This window comes from Puntigrus tetrazona, chromosome 13, assembly GCF_018831695.1.
Source record: "Puntigrus tetrazona isolate hp1 chromosome 13, ASM1883169v1, whole genome shotgun sequence".
NCBI lineage: Eukaryota > Metazoa > Chordata > Actinopteri > Cypriniformes > Cyprinidae > Puntigrus > Puntigrus tetrazona.
This window is the reverse complement of record NC_056711.1, coordinates 1,117,785-1,137,944: the sequence shown is the minus strand read 5'-3', so window position 1 is coordinate 1,137,944 and position 20,160 is coordinate 1,117,785. Positions and strand designations below refer to the sequence as shown.

The following is a 20,160-nucleotide window of genomic DNA, read 5'->3' as shown; positions in this document are numbered from 1 at the left end:
TAACATCCGGGAGATGGAAAGGAGAGTCGAGAGAATGGTCCCGCCCACTCTACCCTACCATTGGACGAGTGGTTCTCTTTTTCTCAAACGGCCAATGTCATTCGTTCCCCTCGCTGTCAATTAAGAACATCACAATAGGCTGCCTCCTTTTCAGATTTTTGTATTCTGTTTTAATGGGGGCCTTTGAGCCGCATAACGCCGAAACAAAAGCGGTTATCCGTGGCTCGAAAAAATAAGGTAACGTACTGGCGTGCAGAAACGGTGAAGGCGTTATAGGAGTTTGTAAGCGTTAGCGGCATCCGCGAGTAGTTCGACGACCTGCCTGTGCCGCTTTGCTAAACCAGCTAGCCGCTACGATACAATTACAACACCTTTTAGTGCAAGTTTCTGTTGGGTAACAGTTCAGAGACTGGGGAATCGGTCGCTTTTACCTTTTGGGGTAACTACCTAGTTTTTGGGGTGTGTTGTGGCTGGGACATCAGCCAGGACTCTCTCTGATCCAGCCGTCCCTCCCTGCAGATCTCCTGATGCTGTCAAGGTAAGATGACAAATAGGTGTAACTGCTACTATGAAGAAAAGAAAGAGAGCCTAACTAGTCGACTGGAGCTGTGGGTACTTGACGTATTGGTCGACCTTTGTGGAAAATAAGTCAGAAAAGCGCCGTTTGTAGCTTTAAAACACTTTTATGTTCTTTGGACTAATTGTAAATAAACATTCTGATAACACAACATCCATTAACTTACAGCACAGATCAATGTTGATCAACAGCATAGATGGATGGATATAGATTGTTATTGTTATTATTATTATTATTATTATTATTAAAAATATGGTTAATAAGTAGTATAAGTATAAAATAAGTATATATATATATATATATATATATATATATATATATATATATATATATATATATGTGTATGTATGTATATGTGTGTGTTTTTGTGTATGTATATATTATATAATATACATTGTGTGTATATTAAAATAATATATAATGAATATATTTTGTGTACACACAGATTTTATATATATATTAGTATAATTTAAATACTCTTATTTTAAAATGCTCTTAATAACACTTTTTAAAAAGGTAATTCTGATTTCTTCACAGGCCAAACTCCATGCATGATGTGTTTCTACTGTGACGGAGGAGACATCTCAGCCCTCGCTCCTCCACCTTGGGCAGGGTTCATTGTTGTCTCATCCTGAGCCCTGTCCTTTGCAATAATGACTGACAAGAGGAACCCACCGTTTTTCAATGATGACAATGTAGGCGTTGTGCACTACAAGCTGCCCTTCAGCGAGACCATGGAGCTGTTCATTGAGACTTTGACGGGGACCTGCTTCCAGCTGCGCGTCTCTCCGTTCGAGCAGGTCGTCTCAGTCAAAGCCAAGATTCAGAGATTAGAGGGTATGTGTTTTCTCTAGACCCCGGTCACAGCGCATGCTCTATAATAATAACGACATTGTACTCGTCAATAGGCAGATGCGTTTTAAACGGCATGTTTCTAATTCTTGAGTAATTAGGACCATTATACATGCTGAGCTCATATTTAGTGAGAGATTATGTGGAACATTTCAGCTTCGAAAAAATCATTAGTCAGACCGCTTGACTCTTTAAGTAATTACAAAAAGTTGAACGTGTAGTAGAACATCTAAAAAATAAACATATTCCCATATATATTTTACAATATTGATAAATAAGACCTTTAGTTCAAGGTGTTACTCTCCTCTACTGTTAAAAAAGTTGAAAAATGTAACACAGCACATGCTCTGGCTTAGGCTATTCTAATGATTTTGTTTACTGATTATTTATTATTCATTACATTATAAACGCATTCCATTCATCAATCTTTGAATGTAAAAAAAAAAACAATCTTTGTCCATTATAGTCCCAGTCTATGTTATGCTAAAAGGAAACATTGATTTATTGTAATAACAAATGCACCCTAATTACTCTGCGGCTTGGATAGTGATTTAGACCAATTTTGAGGAGACATTAAATATACATTGTTAGTTTTAAAGATGGCTTTAGTAGCCCAGGTTTGATGTTTTCATTCAGATTTAGAGCTTTAGAAGAAATAGAGTTGTTTATTAACAACCTGCGTTTTTGGTAATTGCACTTGTTTAACAGATCTGCTCATGCAATTACAGATAAAACGCGCGTCTCGCCAGTTTAACACGCGAGCAATCAAAATAGAGACGAGAATAAATTACGTCCCTCCCCATCAAAGCTGCCGTTGTCATTACCCAGTAGCTAAAATTGCTGCTCCTGCAAAGCAGCCATCATCCACCGCGGATGATCGACCGAAAGCAGCTTTTTCAGAACGAGAAGTGTTTGCGTTCTTTGAATGAAGAGGTTTTTATTTATTTTGGGGCGCAGCTTACGTAGTCACTTTGCACACTGGGCTGAAAGTGAGGAGCGAGGGTTCTTCATTTGCGAGTCTGATCGACGCAGTGCTCTTCACTTATAAGTGTACAATTAACGACATCCGGAAGAGCCTTCGTTGGAAACCCAGATGGGATGTTTTCAGTCCCGCCGGCTGTCGGGTCTTTAAACGCGCCAATCTCCAGCGCAGGTGTTTTAATGTGTAAGACGGCACCCGTTTCACCAGGTCTGCGGCGGTTGGCTTTGTTAAAGATGACTTTATCCGCCCTGTGGATTACAGGTGAGCGATGGCCCAGTTTTAGTTCTGCTGTTGCGGCTGATCTTAGACTCTCTGGAGCCGAACTCGCTGCCCTCTTCCAGGAATCAGACCAATTGCGGGAAGAAGTATGAGAGATGGATATTTTAGATTTATTATTTTTATTATGGTTTTTGCAGACAAGAGAAACAAACAATAACAGACAGACAAACCCTTCAAAACAAGAGAAACACTGGTGCAATATGTATAATGAAGCACAAAAATAAGACAAAAAGGGAGAATGGCGGTGTACTAGACCAGCATATCCTACCAAAAATAAATTACAGCAATCATATTTAAAAAAAAAAAATAATAATAATAATAAAATCAAAAACATCATTGGTCCTTGTAGCTCAAAAGAAAAGTAAACACTGGTTCCCACATTTTATTAAATTTTTCAGCATTCCCAGAGATAGAACATCGGATTCTTTCAAGATGTAGAGTAGAAGTAAGTCCGGTTAGCCAGTCGGAGAAGAGAGGCCTAACATTTTTCTTCCAAAAAAGCTAAATAATTTTTTGAGCTACAATCATAGCATATTGGATAGGTGACCGTACCTTTGGACTGAGTGACTCAAGCAAATCTGACCAACCAAAAATTGCTAAGAGATGGATATTTTGAGGTAATCCACTTTTCAATATGAAATGTGTTTTAAACTTCTGTTTCAGATTAGGTTTAAGGTTGCGCACACGTAGAGACTGTGTGTAGTTTAAAAAGCATGACTAGGCATGTCTCTAAACAATGGGCAGGCCACGCACACACACACACACACACACACACACACACACACACACACACACACACACTCTGACCACCTCACGCGCGTGTGTCACACTCCCCGCTGGTGCAGCTTAGAAAACTACCCCTTCTAGGAACAGATACCAGTTTTGTGTTGCATGGTTGCGTTCTGGTGTCTTATTGCACTTTACACCTGATAAAGGTACGTCTGTTCGCTTAATCACAGGCCGGCGCAGATGTCTGAAAAAGTTTAAAGACAAATGCGATGTTTTAAAATGAAACTAACATAACGACCTTCGAAAAAGTTTTCTAGCAATACCAGATGTAAAGTTGATGATTGTTGGTTTATTTGGTGTACACAGGGGGGCAGATCTGAGTCATGTTTGTTCCGCTCTTGATGACTTATGATTCGCCCATGATCTGCTTTCATGCATTTTTACAGAATTGATTCACTTCTTTTAGTTTATTAATGGTTAAAGGTTCCTTTAAATTCCTGCGGTTAAGTAAGCTGCTTGTTTGTGTATTAGATATTTCTGTCCGAAAGGGAGCTTGGTCATCAAAATGGCTTCTTTCTAAAAAAAAAAAACATAGTGAAATGGTTTGGACAACATTACTAAACGAATGCTTAAAGCATTGCTTCATTCAAGGCAACCTATTCTGTCTCTTTAACCAGCCATGAATTAATACAAGGATGCATTTATGTTTTGGTGAAGTCAGTTACCAAAGATTTCTAATTTAACTTTCTATTCATCAGGGATCCTAAAAAATGTAGCAAGGTCTGCACAGGAATATTGAACATCACAACTGTTTTCAACACTAATTATAAAAAGAAATGTTTATTGAGCAGAAAATCAGCATGTTAGATCATGTGACACTGAAGCTGATGCACGGTTTGCCATCAAATTAATAAATGACATTGTAAAATATATTAACTATTAACTATGAATTTTCCCTCAGTAAATTCATAATTTGCTGCTTATTAGTTAGCAAGGTAATCATTTTAGGTATTGGGTAGGATTAGGGATGTAGAGTAAGACATAAATGCTAATAATAAATGGCTAATATTGTAGTAATTTGCATGCTAATAAGCAGCTAGTTAGGAGACCATAAAAAAAATGTTACCAAAAAAATCTTGCTGACTTCGAACACGGGTAGCGTGAAATCATTTTGATCTCAAAGGAATAAATTACTGCGAAACGAAAGGTCAATCATGGTGTACTCACCCTGGCCCTGCGTTCTTCTAAACCCACACTACTTTCTAATTCCTATTCAAGTTGGGATGGAAGCTGTCAAGCTTTAAAAAGAACAAAAGATCACCATAAATTATGAAGATAGCTGTCCCAAGTTTTTGTGTGTGCGTAATTATATGCCTGTAAATCTCAGGACAGTACATTTAAATACAATAAGGACACATAATAGCAAGTTTGGTAACACTTTATTTTAGGGTCTCTTAAGCTGCTTATTAGCATGCATATTACTAGAATATTAGCCTTTAATAGTAAATGAAGCATATATTAATGCTTGTTACACATGACCGTACTCTACATGCCTGATCCTATCCAATACCTTACTAACTTCTAATACGAATTCACTGAAGGAAACGTCCTAGGTAATTGTGAATAAATGTTCCCTATTCTAAAGTGTTACCTCAGGTTTTCGTGGCTTTACTAGTCTTGGTTTACAGTTTTCAACTCATGTTCAGTTGAGTTGAACATGAGTTGAAGGTGACTTCTACGGGTACTTTATTGAGTTAAACCCCTATTTTGTTTTTAGTTATGCTTGAAATCTGTGCCTTGTAAAAATAATCCAAACCATTTTGTAAGACTCTTGGGTGTAACGGTTATAAATGTCACTGGACATTGATTTTTACTGCTCACAAGATGTCAAAGGCCAGGTTTTATTTCCTCTGCTCTTTCTGTCCTCTTTCTATTTCCCTGCAGTGATTGCAGTTCAGAAACATTCCATTTGGTCAACCATTTACTGCAATCAGATGTTCACCTCACGCTCCTGTTATTCTGCAGTTACTCCTTTGTTTGCTCTTTTGTCTGACATGCATTAAATGCCGTTGTTGCTCTGTGTATTTTACTTTGCATTATAAAAATGATGGCTGTATATACTTATTCTGTGACACATGTTCATTCACAGGCATCCCCGTCTCTCAGCAGCATTTGATATGGAATGGTATGGAGCTTGAAGATGAGTACTGCTTACACGATTACAGGTGAGTTTTCTGTCTGATTCTCAGCATTACAAAACATAATCCGGGAAGTTACATTACAGGAAGTACGCTTATATACCACATTATGTTGCTTTAAAAGCTTTCCTTCTTTTGTGGAACAGAAACCGAAATGTTTTGCTCTCTGTCCAAGCCGCCCCACCCTCTATATTGTGAGCAGGGGTTCATCAGAAGCATAAGAGTAGTTAATGACTTATGCTCTGTATTTAATAACTTCTGAAGCCCCAAGATAGCTTTGTTTAAGGAACAGAGTGATATTTAAGTTGTTATTCACAGAAAACCTCTCCACCGTGGCTCTCAAATCTCATTTGCGCTTGAGCAGCTTGGATGTTCTTCAGAAAACATCTTCTTTTTATTTTCTACGAAAAAAAGGAAATCGTGTGTAAGGGTTTGGAATTGCGTGGAAGTGAGTAAATAATGACAGCGTATGCATTTTTGGCGAGCTATTCCTTTAAACGCAGCCACTTCTCTCAAGAGCAGCCTGGCTCAGTCTGGAGGTCACAGATGGTGGATTTGTCATAAATTCTTGTCAGTTAATGTTCCACATGGAGGCTTTTTGGGAAGATATTGTGGGGTTGGATGGCCCTCATTGTGCTTCACATGTTAAGCGGAGTAAATATTTATAAAGGCAGAACTGTATAGTAGCAATTTTGAGTTTACTGAGTTTCCCTACGGTTGTGTTTTCAGCATCACAGAGGGCTGCACTCTCAAGCTGGTTCTCGCCATGAGAGGAGGGCCTGTGAACACCAGACGAGGTGCGTTTTCTCCACCTACTGGGATTCTGACAGTTGAAAATGTTAAACCTGTCATTTCGAACCCCAGGTTAATGTAATCCTGGATTATCTCGGTCCTTATTTCACACTGTTTAAACATTACTCTGGGATACTAATTCATCCTGAGTGCTTTTGAAAACCGTATGTTTGATCTTAATAACAAGATCTAAGGAGTGCAGCAAACAATGTGTTTCAGTACCTGCTTGTCTCTCTGTAAAAAATGTCAGCGTTGATCTTCTCTAGTTGTCTTCACTCTATAAAGCTGCAGGTATACTTTTAGATATATGGCATCTTTTCTAAGGCATCTACATCAATAACATGTTTGGCCAGAAAACTACTCCTTGGTTCGATCCATCGGTTGTTGATTTGATAGAGGCAAATCGGTAACCCTTTATTTTACCGTTACACCTATTACTTGCGTATTAGAATGCACATTATTAGAATATTAACCATTTGTTTGTGCTAATTAAGCACATGTTATTGCCTCCTTCTACTCGACTCTATTCTAAATCCCTAATCGTACACAATACCCAAACTTAAGTACTACCTTAGTAACTATTAATAAGCAGCAAATAAAAAATTTATTGAGGGTAAAGTCGTAGTTAATAGTTAACAAGTGTTACCTGTTCTAAAGTGTTACTGGCAGATCTAAACAAGCTTGCAGTTAATTGTGACAAAAGGGCAGGTTTAAACGTATTAAAATATTGGAGAAGACAAATGATGATTAAAAGTAACAAAGGTAAATAAATTGTTAAATAAATTGATAAATTGTTGACAATAATATTTTGAGCATAAAGGTAAAAATAGACATTTTCAATAATTAATAATACCTGTGCCAAATGTATTTAGTATATTTAATGCATTAAAATAATTAATGTTTTTTTATTTTCTGTTTTCTGTTGAATATTTTTGTCTTTCAAGAGTAAAAGTTTTGTTAATATTCATTACAGTCTGTTCAACACTTGCCTTCGCTCTTCAGCGCTGTTCTCCTCAGACGCTGAAGTGAAATGCAACACATGGAAGTTTCTGCGACTATACAAACCACATGAATATTTAACGAGGAGACCCCCGAGACAGTTTATGATTGGCTGCGGAAAGTCTTGACAAGTGCTGCTGCAACACAGAACTGCTGGAGTTCAGCGCAAGCTGGAATTGTTGCAACTTTCTGGTCCTTCCTATGCGCCGTTGTGCATTGGTTTTGAGGTCAAGGGGAAAAAAAAGTTGCTCATTACCATTCCAGGAAGTGCGCAGGCACACAGTTAGTTACCAGTCTGATATTGATTAGTGACCAGCACCCTGTTTCTTCTCGTTACCTGCAGTGACAGTGACGGATGACTCTGTGAGGGATATCGCTGACTGCCTTGATGCAGGGAGGGAGGAGATGTGGGAAAAGTCTCTGCCTAATAAACAGGTCACCTTCCTGGTGTACCGTGAGGGAGATCAGCTCAATTTCTTCCGAGTGGTGGATAGAGGAGATGGAACTCTTACACCTGTGTCTGAATCATTGAGGTCAGTTCAAAAGAGAAATTGCTTGCCAAGAGGAACAACACGCTGCTCTCTGGTTCCCTTTTTAGATGGAAGCAGATGTTTTAGAATAACGGTTTTCATGTGTCATGTTGCTTTGGTAATGATGACATGCATCAGCATTTACTGGCAAGCTTAACGGTCTGCAACATCTGCATCATTAGAATCACCGTAACAGAAGCTAAAAAATAAAAATAAAAACGATTTCCGCGTATTATGTAAATCCATAAATAATTTGCCTTTGATATCATTTAACCATAAACGCGCCAATTCTTTAGTAGCTTGTAATGTAAATGTTATTTTAACATGTTAAAATGAATATGCATTCAAATAGAATTCAAAGAATTATACATACATTTATATATGGAAATATACATAGTTACATGATAAAACGGCTGACTCGCATTGAAGCAGAAATCATATCTGTGAACCAGAATATCTGAGAATATCTGTCATCTAACCCTATGAAACACCAGTAATTGACTAAAAATGTTAAATGTAATCTTTGGGAAACCTAAAACAAATATGTGATCATACATGTTACATGCAGAATTAAGTGTCTTTAATTATTAATTAATTAAGAACCATTTAAAATAATTTAACACATTTATATATCATTCATAAGTTTTCCATCGATGTATGGTTTGTTAGGTTAGGGGCAATATTTGGTCTAAGATACAACTACTTGAAAATGTAGAATCTGAGGGTGCAAGAAATCCAAATATTGAGAAGTTGTCCGAATTAAGTTTTTAGCAATGCGTAGTACGAATTATGTTTTAATACATTCATGGTAGGAAATGTCTTTATGGAATATGATCTTTACTCTTTAATCAAGAATTTTAACTCATACAATGCATTTTTGGCTATTGCTACAACTATACCTGTGCTACGTATGACTGGTTTTGTAGCCCAAGGTCACACATTTAGACAATACTATAAATATTATGCGTTTTAAATCATAACTTCCCTCAAATATTAAAATTATGCATTTTAAATCAAAACTTTCATCATTATCTGGTCCATATCTATAAAGCAGTATATCAGTTACTTGTGCCGGTCAGCAGCCACCAAGAACACTCTTGCAACCCTCTACTGACATTTTTTTTTTCATAAAATGTTAAAATAAGTATGTTTGCAATTCCATTTTGACACACAGATAACACACTTTACCTTTCTAATGTTTAGATTTTTTTTAATGTCAGCTAACTTTGTGACATATACTGCTTTTTCATCGGAAAGCAAACTTGGTTAGCCATTTGTAGTTGGCTAACCAAGCCTTATTAGCCTTAGTAGTTTCATTTTACAGAGAAAATGAAACTAATAAGGGCTTCCTTCTTTTACTTGAAATCTTTTTTGAGTAATTCGGTTGGAACTGCAGTGCTGTAATCAGCTGGTTTTGCTTCATTAACTGCAAACAATCCTTGTTAGGTAAATCCTAATCATGAACCCCGGAGCCTTTTTTGCTATTTTTTTTCAGTGTAGCATAAGGAAATCGAACAGCGCTGTTGAGAACAAATAATAGAAGAATTCATCCATGCATGTGTTTCAGTGGCGCTTCTGTTCACAATGTGTACGCGGAGGAGGAGGAGGAAACAGAGGGTGCATCTTCAGAACAGCAGACGCTAGAGAACTCCATCACAATGAGCAAGATGAAGCTGCTCAAGGCCAAGATGGAGAATATGAACCTTAACAAAAAGGTACAACAGAATAGGCTGACTAGACATGCTCCTTAATCGTTTCTCGTTCCTCTTCCACATATTCCAACAAGATCATCTTATCCTGAAGTGCATGAACATCTTTACTGTCAAACGCAGTTATTAAATTTGTCGGTGAAGCGCTATGGAAGTGTACGGCACAGTTCTCCAGCTGGCTTGAGGGTGTGCCGCCCATCCCACGCTGTGTCTGATTAACCAGCGCCGTAATAACTACAAGCTCAGCAGATTGACGCGTGAAGTTAATTATTCACTCTTAACTATGCATAGTTGTCACTAGACAATTATATTTGTTTTTCTATATGTAGGAAACCATGTTGTTATTGCTTCTGTCTACATTTTTTAAAAATGTGTTGAGGAAAACTTATTAAGAGGTGTAACATGAAGCACAGTTTAATTAGTTAGCGTTACGAGCAATATCGCAACTTGACACATTATAGTGCCGTGTTTTAGTCTCTAACAGCTTAAAATGTTTGAACACTATGAATTCAGTGCTTTTCAATTTAATAACCTATTATAATAGTAATGAATTTATATCATTTTATGTTAAATTTTTTTTGTTAATATTAATATCAATATTAATTTCAGGGTTTAATAAGGTATATAATGTTAAGCTTTTTTCAGACTTCTTTCAGAAATTATTATTGTGGTTTGCATGCATCAAAAGGACCTTTCAACCAATCAACCTATGACCTTTGCCTCAGTAAACTCCTAATTAACTGCTTATTAACAGTAAGGTAGTTTTAGTGTTTATTTTGAGTATAAATATTATACATTTTGGCTTATCTGTATTGTCTAAACACACAGACAGTATATAAAATCTTTTTTATTTAAATGTCTATATTTATATTGATATCATTTATGTTATAAAAAATATAGTTAATACATATACATGCATGTGTATATACACAGTACACATACATATATTGTGTCAACAAAAACTTTTATTTTGGATGCAATAAACTGCGATTAATCATTTGATGGCACTAGTTATTGTTAATGCATCTTTAAATTGTACATTAAATTGTTTAAAAAAATCTCATTTTACTGTGACTCATACTGCTATTTATATCTCCCACTCCTGATCATATCTGCAATATCTTTTCTGTGCCTTATTGTGCATGATATGCGTGTGATTTTGTTTTCTTGTGTCTTCGTCAGCCCAAGAAAACTGCTAAGTTAAAAGTCAGACCTCCAGTGGGCCCGCGGCCCTGCAGCGGTTCGCTCGGCTCTTCCCGACACCATCGAATGTTTCGCGTCCTTCCTCAAATAGGCCACGCTTCTCCAACGCACCTACCTCCGATCGGCGATCAGCAGCAAGCTGCAGTTTCATCCCCTGCTGCTGGCTCCTCCCGCCAACCATTCACATCCTTTCCGAGTCCCACTTCCTCCAGCCGGGCTCCTCCTTCCTCTGCAGCTTCTGGCGTATACATGCTCCAGGCCGAGGAACCGTGGGATAATCCAGTGCCCAGGAAGATCAGACTCCCTCCCAAAGTGTCCAGGCTGGATATGAGAGGGCCTAAAGTCATGCGAGACTGCGTTTATCCCCCCGTATCGCTTCTGTCCAGTTCTGGAGTTCAAGATGAGGGCGATCTCCAGAGCGACAACTCAGCGGTGATGGAGCCGCCTAAAGCTGTACCCTTCAACCTTCCCCAGCCTCTGAGTCTGGACATATCCTCCACTCAGCGAGAGCGAGGTTTGAGCTCTATAACTGTCCCGGAACCCAACTCCGCAGCTCCTCTCCTTTCCCAAGCCATCAATCCGAACTGGCTGGCTCAACCTGACCCACTCCCACCTCCTCACATACCACAGCACTTTGAGTTTACAGGTTCCTCCAGTCCAGCCCAAGCTCTCCTCAGAACTAGCAACAGCCCGTCTCTTCCAGTCAGCTCCCCGTCACGCACCACATCTGTATGTGGGCTCAAAGTCGACAAGCATTCGGAGGTGATTTCCAAAAGCGAAGCCCGAGACATTACGAAGATGGCTAACAAGGCGGCTAAAGAGCCACTGGGTTCGATGAGCAATGCAGAGCTCCTGGCCTCTCTTGCAGGCGGTGGTGGTCAAGAAGCCCTTGCCGGGCCGTTTGCTCTGGGCAGGTTATGTGCTACAGCCGCCCCCCTACCAACCAACATCCATCTGTTGCAGGAAGACCTGCTGAGGAGGATCTCCCCCCTACAGAGAGCAGCTGGCCACACGGTGAGTTTGTAACCTTGACTTATGCTTCTGCTTTTACAGATCCGCTGTTTGTACAGCTTCAAAAAAAACATGTTCATTTGATCTCAGCGGGCTACAAGGAGACACCGTATTTGCTTGAACTCAATATGACATGCGGATGCTGTCGTGTAATATTACTGCTTCTACTAGAGCGCGTTTCCTGTCACGAAAGGACACTTGCTGCACATTATACACCGAGCTAGACAGATTACAAGTGCAATTCATTAGTTTTGGCATTTCAGCTAATGAGAATAGTGCTGTGGCAATCTCACAAATGCTTTATCATGCGAAATCTTGCCGTTGCAGCCATCAAGCTCATCAAGCGGCCTCTCCAGTTCAATAAAGAGATTAGGTGAGTGGCTTGACATAAACAGTGTGAAATGAAGCATTATGAACCGTATCACAGATAAACTTTTTTTTTTGCCGTTGAGAGTAATGTCATGTGTGTCTGCCGTTTGTCATACTTTTCCACTCGCCACCGCTTTAACTATTTTTACACCTGTCTTACTCTGTAAGTCAGTAAATCCACAGGCCACTGCTTTAATGTCACGCTGCACTTTGTGAAACTTTTAAGCTGCCTCCAGCCTAGTTAAGTACTAATACCGACTTGGATTGGATCTTTGGTTTAGGGGGCAGGGTCTTGATTGTTTAAGTACGTTGAACATTTATATTTATTTATTTTTTAAGATAAGATTTTAAGATTTTTTAACACTTCTATTCAGCAAGGACGCAATAAATTGTTGAAAAGTAACAGCGAAGCAACTTTTATATTGTTAAAAAAAGATTTGCTGTTCTTTGGTGTTTTTTTATTTGTCACAAGAATATTAAGCAACTGTTTTCAAGCATGATGACAAGAAATGTGTCTGGTGCAACAAATCATCACGTTGAATGATTTCTGAATGATAACGTGACACTGAAGCTGCTTAATCTTTGCCGTCGCAGAAATAAATTACAAAATCTTTCACAGAATTAAAACAGAAATGGCTATTTTGCTTTTAATGTAAAATTAAGAAACACTGATTTTACTTTGCTCCCGATTAATTGGCTTCTTTAATAAAACCGTTCACATAGATGTCTCTGTATGCCTTTATTAATGTCTAATTCTATATTGGTGCATATAAATTATAAATATATTTTAGTTTTTTAAATTATGTAGTGAACGGCTGTATGGTAAACATGTTTTGAATATTTAATTTTGCACATTTTCATTAATGCAAAATGATGCAATACCCACACACACACACACACACACACATTATATGAAAAATATGAAATTGTAGCTGTATCACATTTTGGGAAAGTTTTATAGGTCAAGCAGGCAGGGGTTTTAGCCAGTGTGATAATCTCAGAATGCCAAACAGTGGTCGATTAATTCATATGACCAGCACTGCATATCAGTCTGTAAAATAGTTTCCAGAAGGTCAGTTAGAGGGGTGAGGACTGCAGGGCTGGTCTGCACTTTCTTACAGGAGGTGTTGCATTTTAAATGAGGCCAGCAAATATAAAATATTCACAGTCATACAGAGAATAACTGCTGACTGAAACCAAAAAACGGGAAATGATCTCCGCCGCTCGACCGCATAGATAAACATTCACACAGTCACATGTTTACAAATGCATGCATGCAAAATGACACACAAAACAGGAGCGCATCTTCAGTCAGACTCAGTGTGATTCTTGGAGAGACTGGCTGCGTGATTGTGCACTTAAGAGCCTGGATGATGGTTTTGCAACAGGTGGTCCTGATACATTTGGGAAATGTTCCCTGACATTTTACCGCCAGTGTTTCAGAGCGTCTGAATGTTCTGTCACATTCGAGATTGTCACTGGCTTGAAAATGCAACAGCGATGGCAAATAACAGAATAGATAGACCAGCAAGTACATGACTGGAAATCCAATCTCATGCCCCAGCGCTTGGCATTTTTTTGTCACAACGTGTGTCTTTTCCCTGCTCCTTTCTGTGACTTGTATAGGAATAAACAGGGAGGTTCAAGTACATGAATCTGTATTTTATAGTTGTCGTAACTGTCTCTCTCATTCTATTCCTGTGATTGTCTGTGTTTGTGGTGATGTTGGTTTAGGCACTCCAACACATCACTTGCCCCCTGTGAAGGTTCCCACCGGAACAAAGAAGAAGAGTTCAAAGCACTGCTTCCTTTGTGGTAAGAAGACCGGGTTGGCCACCAGCTATGAATGCAGGTACAGTGCGTATCTCCCTGTATAAGGTTTTCGTTATTTTACAACTGAAGTTAATGTATATCTCTAATCTTAAAGGGAAGCACGCCTGTGCAGTGAAGTAAAACAGAGCTATTTCTGCTTGGATGTGACAGTAGTTTTCTTATATGTCATGTGGCATTGCTGCCATCTGTGACTTTCTTCAGTTTCTCTGTAGGTTGTCTCGAAGCTTTGATCAAAGCGAAGTCTTATATGATGCGTCTTTGAATAGGACTAAAAAGAAAGCTGCGCCTGTTATTCTCTCCCGTGCCTTATATAATCCATCCAGCTAGACTGATACAAAATAATATACAATAGTGTGATACAAACAGTGCTTTCTTTTCAGCGCGACAGATTTATTTGTTTGTAGCATGACTGTAATCGCTATAAACTCTTACAAAACTTACGCTTAAGCTTGTGTTGTGGATGATAGGGATTTTAAGATGCTGTGTTCATAATGTTTTAAGTTAGTTTGGAGTGCAGTAAATATTAGTTAGATAAAATTTATATTATTGATTTCTTCACAGGTTCATTTGAACATTTATAGTCAGTATGATACAATATACATTTTTCACTTTCATTCTCGTTGAGCAAAAGCCCACTACTAAGTAGCACATCTATTTTATCAGTAATAATATTAAAAGCCCATCCACGGCAATTATTATGACAATGACTATAAATTCCACGGCACAATATAGTGATTAAAAACACATTGGAATTGCTTTCAGGTATTTTTTTTTTCAGCTTATGAGTCATAAAAACAATGATTGCCAATCAGAATTCACCAGACTGTAAAGAGCCAGAACATTTAATCATCAGACGCCAAAGCTGCGGTGTGTTCTTATAATAAATAATATCATCCGTCTGTGTGGATGATAATATAGCTTTCTTTATAATTATCATCCTTGCTGTGGATGGGCCTCGAGGCATTATTCTTCAGCAGCAAATTTCTTTGTATTCCTACATTTTTGTAAAATAAATGCAGTCTATAATTACTGTTAAAAAAGTCAAGAATTGTTCCGTTAAAGTTACTTTCACAAGAAAAATAAGCCGCGGTGAAAACGAGATGCTTCTGTGTGGGACGTTTAGAAACGATTCCATTTGCTCTTGCTGTGAGCTGTTTTTTTTTCCCGTACGGTTTTCTAACCGCTTTAGTTCCATACCGAAAATCAATGGACATCCGGATTAATTTCAAACACCATCCATTTATTCAGTTCTGAGGAGGCAATTTCAGGAGTGCACTTTCTCTCGAGCAGCTTAGAGGAAACATTGGTCGGACTGCTGATTATTGCCGTTCTCATGAAGCTATCTATTTATTTCCGTGCAAGGTGTGGCAACATCTTCTGCTCCATGCACCGCTACTCGGAGACCCACGACTGCAGCTACGACTACAAAAGCGCGGGCCGGCGCTTTCTACAGGAGACCAACCCCATCATAAGTGCACCGAAGCTGCCCAAAATATGAAGGGTGAGAGAGAGAGAGAAAAAAAAGACACGATATCCATCAGCTATTAAAAGGGAGAAAACCTTGATCACCAACCTGTGCTTTTATTACCACGTTTGCTTAAAAGTCTAGTAGGGAAACATTAGCATTAGCATTGCCTTTGAAAACACCTTCGTCTGCTGTCTGTAAATGACTTCAAAATACGAAACCCTGCATGTAAATAGTTTCTAAAAAAAACCTTTATATCACGCGAACAAACTTTTAAAACGAGTAAAAACTTTTAAATAAGCAAAATACACAACTACATATCTACTTACGTGTTTCTCTGTGTGTTTTGCTTTATTATTATTTTTTTTTAATAGAACCAACAATCACTTTTCATGACAAGTCTTGCAGAGATGCACTTTAGTAATGCTGAATATCTCTTGTGGAGATGGGGGTCTGTGTGCTTGAACTATGTGCCGTTTCGTCTTTTGTAAGTTTCCTATTAGACCTTTCTTATATTCCTGAGACATTACTCCTCATCCCTGTCTAGCAGCGCTCTACTCCGAACACTTCTTATCATGGAAAATGCCAAGCACTGTACGCTCGTGTTATAACAAGACTGTTTAACCTTGGTTCGCTTTGAGAATGAAGTATATAGGCTCCGTCGGGCCGTACACACTACACTATGCAGCTTGACCATGTAGCATTCTAAACCAACTTTATATAAGGGCTTGGCATGATAAGATGTGAACAATTGACTGGTTGCCATGACGAACGATCCTTTTTGTACCTTAGTATTTGAAAAGCTGCTCAGAAGGCGGCGGTTGTTATTCGCTTTTTTCTGTAATTGTCGAGTTATGAGCCTAATAAAATATCGTTGTGTTTCCTTTTATTTATTTATTTTCTCTTGACTCTCTTGAGTATATTAATAGTCGTGTTTTAACACACTTTCCACTTCATTTGACTAAACTGTGATCCTGTCTGTAGCGTGAACCACCTCTGAATTGTGTTATGATTACAATTGTTTTTTTTTTTTAAATGTCTCTAAACCATCTAAAATTTTCCTAAACAAAAAAGTTAGACTAGTTTACGCTAAATGAAACGGCTATTGCTCAAAACAAAGAATTGGTATTTGTGCATGAGCTTTTTAGATGCACAATTTTATTGAATCACTTTTGTGTTACAGATCTTATTTTTTTCCAGTGAGTATAAGATTTGTCCTGTGTATCTTTTAATACAAGAAAAACTGGTTTAACTGGTTAAGTTTCACACATTTGATGACTTATACACGCACACAAATGTAATTGATTGTAGTGTCCAGACTGTTGTACTTGATTCATGCACGCACAATTCATAACCACATGCATTAGGTAACAGTGAATCAAAGCATGTTTGGACAATGCTCTTGAGCACAGAACGTGCTGATAAAACGTGTAAACCCTTTTAAAGCATGACACATCCTTTAGCTGCCCTCTCTGTCATGACACACAGGATCATCTGTTGTGTTCCTCCAAACAAGACTAGGAGGAGCAGGGCACATCAAGCCCATCCCTGCTCTCTTGTATTGTCTTTAACCACCATTACAGTGATTAGAAAGCAACATCTTTCAATTCCGTTCATTAAAAGGAGAAACGTGTGAACACACACCCAACACTGCGCCGTTTTAACCAGTAAAAGGTTTGCATAGACACGAAGCAGAAATGAGAAAAAAAACAAAGGGATCATCGCCACCCCCGGCGCGCGAAAAGTTCAATTCTGAATAGAATAAGAGTGATTAATAACCCCCCCCGCGCTGGATCAGCTGTGAGCATAAATTATTGGCGCTGGAGTAGACGGTAGTACGCGCATGCCCTCTCCGATTTATTTTCTTTTTGCAGCCCCGATTTTCCTGCCCGAACGCGGAAGTCGGTGGACATGACGCACGCTATCAGATGGAGACCGTGAAATAAAAACAAAAACATCGCTCGCGCGGACGGGGAAACGCGAGGTAGGTAAGCGCTCGAGCGAATCGCGTAAAGGCGCGCGAGGACGGTGAACCGCGCCGCTGTCACAGTAAGAAAACACGGTCGAAATACCGTGCGTCTTTTTTTGGGGGGGATTGGCACGTCGGGTTAGGAGTGCTACGTCTCGAAACGCACGTTAGAAACGTCTAATTCGCGTGTCACGTCGTTTGGCGCTGCAGAAGGCATTGGTTTGCTGTATAAACGGCGATTGCGACCGCAGCCCGCTGTTTAAACGCTTGCAGGAACGCCGCTGAACTGATTTGTCGTTACGCGTGGCGCGTTTGCCTTGACAGCCTCGATTATGTAGCTGCAGACCGTCAAAAAGCAACAGTGTGTGTGTGTGTTTTTTAGCGAGCCTATTGTACTTGGTCGAAATGAAAGTGTTCTGGAAACGAGGCAAGGCAGGACTGTCCGGTGGTCTGCAGCTGTCATCTTTCACAGCCCGGCATCATCAGCCAAGCCGTTGTAATAACTGTACGACTTGATTACCGCCAGGGAAAGATGCGTACAGTATAAAAGACTGTAATGACTCCGGGGGAAACTAGCGCTTTGATCGCAGTCGCTCCGTTGGACGCGTAGTTAGCAAAGCGGTTCTTTTGAGCGGCTCTTTCCAAAGAGTCAGTTCAGAAGTGATTCTTTTTTGTGACGTCATTTCACCTGAGACTTTGGACTTGTTGTGGAAAAAAAGGTATTACTATTCAGCCTACTGCTGTTTCGACCGTTACGTTTGCCGCAAACACGGATAACCTTCTGATAAATGTTCGGCATTCACTCTCAACGTTGACTAAAAATCACTCGGGTGAAACTGTTTTGCAAGTGCTACGTGAACGCGAAACATTACCGGTTTCGTTTGTGAAACTGCTGCAGCGTTAAGCCGCCACGGCGAATTAACGAGCCGGGCGGGCGAGTCGTTCGCTCGAGTTTAGCGAACCGTGCCAGTCGATTCGCCGGAAAAGATCCGACTCCCAAGAGCGAATCGGACGTCGCCGCTGTCCGGGCGGTGCATCCAGCGCGCTTGGGTTGCAGCGGGTCTGTCGGATGGATGCAGGATGGATTACAGCGCTGCATAAGTGCGTACTGTAAACATTTTGGTGGGCTTTTGTGTTTGGGGCGGATCGGTGACTGTGCGTCAGGCGCGTTCCTAGTCTTTCTCAATTAAAGGATGGCTTTGAACTGCCGGTTTTGTTGAGGTGTTGATGGCCATGGCGGTAAGCGCATCATTTTGTCTACAGCCTACTGTATGTTTGTTTGTTTGTTTGTGTTGTGCGTGTTGTCTGTAGCCTGCCGTACTGTCAGTTTCTTTATAGACCTTTCAAAGGCTTGATTGTAAAAACTTCACGAACGTTTCCGCTATTATTGGCCAGGAAACAATGACAAAATGCGTTTTAACCGAAAGTACCTTTTGAGGTAGCTTAATTAAAACACACAAAAAATTATAAAACAGGAAACAATACGCAAACAGCAAAAGCGTGCATAATGTAGCTTGTAAAATACTTGTAAAATAAAATTATTTTACGAAAGTTATTGTGATATAAGGCAGCATCAAACTATTAGCTATTAAACGAGCATCTGATTTATAGTCACTAATAAATATATAGGCCTTGTGACAACTTCCTCATTCGCCCACTGGTCCAGGTCTCCTTAACTTAACTTAAATAAAATAACAATTCTATTATGAATTACAGAAATAATAAGTGCAGCTTTTATGCCTTATTAACAAGATGGTAGTAATAGCTTTGCATTGTCACATGACCTGACTTCTTATACACCTTCTTATCATTTTGCAACATCACTCTCGTCTTTAAAGCGTGTCACAACAGATAAAACAATAGATGGCTTTGTGCGCCGAGCGCGCACTTTCTGGACCCGTCGGTGTGTTTTTTGAAGTTACACAAGGTTTTAAGAAGATTTCGTGGGAGGTACGTGTTTCAGGAGTCGCCTCCCTTCCAGCGAATTTCTTTGAAAAGGAAGGCATTTCACCAATGTCGTCCATCCGGGGAGACCTTAGCGACTGCGCGTCGTATCAAGATTCGGCCGTGACCTCCATGTTGTGAAATGTCATTCGTGTTTCTGGCATTCGTGGCGTCTGTGCGCTCTGGCTGCAGGGAGCGTGGAGTCTTATCGCAGCTTATGGGAAGATGTGAATGACGAACAGGGATGTTTTAATGAGGAGGCTTAATGAATAGGTTGCGTGAAGCTGAATGTCGCGTGCCTGGGGTCGGTCGCGTTTATCCTACATCGTTAGATATGAAGCGGTAGAAAGGAAATATCTTGAGTGCATCAGCGTGTGTGGATTAATACACGTCTGCAGTTTTAAATAAAAGCTCGGGGTGCGAAAGGACGTGATGTTAGAGCATGTATTCGGTGAAGATGGGGAAGATGCCCCTTTTAAGAGCGTTCAGTACGTACAGGATGATGATGATACATCAGTCAATGCGTCAAATAGTTTTTTAATAACTTTAATTTTGTTTTCATAGCACGAACTAGCAATTATTTAAAGAAGCCATCCTGTTGCTTGTTGGACAGATTACTGGGTAAACTTTTAGAGAATGTAAAAATGTTTAAAATGACATTAATGTTCATCGTTTTTAAAGTGTTATGAATTTAATCAGTTGGTCTTAAAAATGGTCTT

The 20,160-nt window shown here is 39.4% G+C and overlaps 2 protein-coding genes across 3 annotated transcripts in view; both read left to right on the top strand.

Annotated features, from left to right (window-relative positions):
* Window positions 1–111: 111 nt before the first annotated feature.
* On the top strand, window positions 112–16,417 carry zfand4 (zinc finger, AN1-type domain 4). The gene is made up of 10 exons (XM_043256124.1): window positions 112–538; window positions 1,115–1,414; window positions 5,569–5,644; window positions 6,347–6,414; window positions 7,752–7,941; window positions 9,506–9,653; window positions 10,830–11,864; window positions 12,189–12,234; window positions 13,965–14,082; window positions 15,426–16,417. The coding sequence occupies exons 2-10, from the start codon at window positions 1,231–1,233 to the stop codon at window positions 15,559–15,561; spliced, it is 2,001 nt and encodes a 666-aa protein (XP_043112059.1). The 5' UTR covers window positions 112–538; window positions 1,115–1,230; the 3' UTR covers window positions 15,562–16,417.
* A 918-nt stretch (window positions 16,418–17,335) lies between these two features.
* The window catches only part of march8 (membrane-associated ring finger (C3HC4) 8), an 87,263-nt gene continuing 84,438 nt past the window's right edge, over window positions 17,336–20,160 (top strand). The window contains exon 1 of one of the 2 annotated variants that reach the window (XM_043254817.1): window positions 17,336–17,512. The gene's annotated coding sequence lies outside the window, so the exon portion shown is untranslated. The remainder of the gene's footprint in view (window positions 17,513–20,160) is intronic. The other variant, XM_043254816.1, reaches the window with a different exon arrangement.

What these genes read in the sequence shown, in the direction of transcription:
- zfand4 (XM_043256124.1), top strand. Translation starts at nt 1,231, where the DNA reads ATGACTGACAAGAGGAACCCACCGTTTTTCAATGATGACAATGTAGGC. An exon ending in CAAGATTCAGAGATTAGAGG is followed by an intron (nt 1,415 to 5,568) that starts GTATGTGTTTTC and finishes GTTCATTCACAG; the next exon opens with GCATCCCCGTCTCTCAGCAG. An exon ending in GCCACCAGCTATGAATGCAG is followed by an intron (nt 14,083 to 15,425) that starts GTACAGTGCGTA and finishes TTTCCGTGCAAG; the next exon opens with GTGTGGCAACATCTTCTGCT.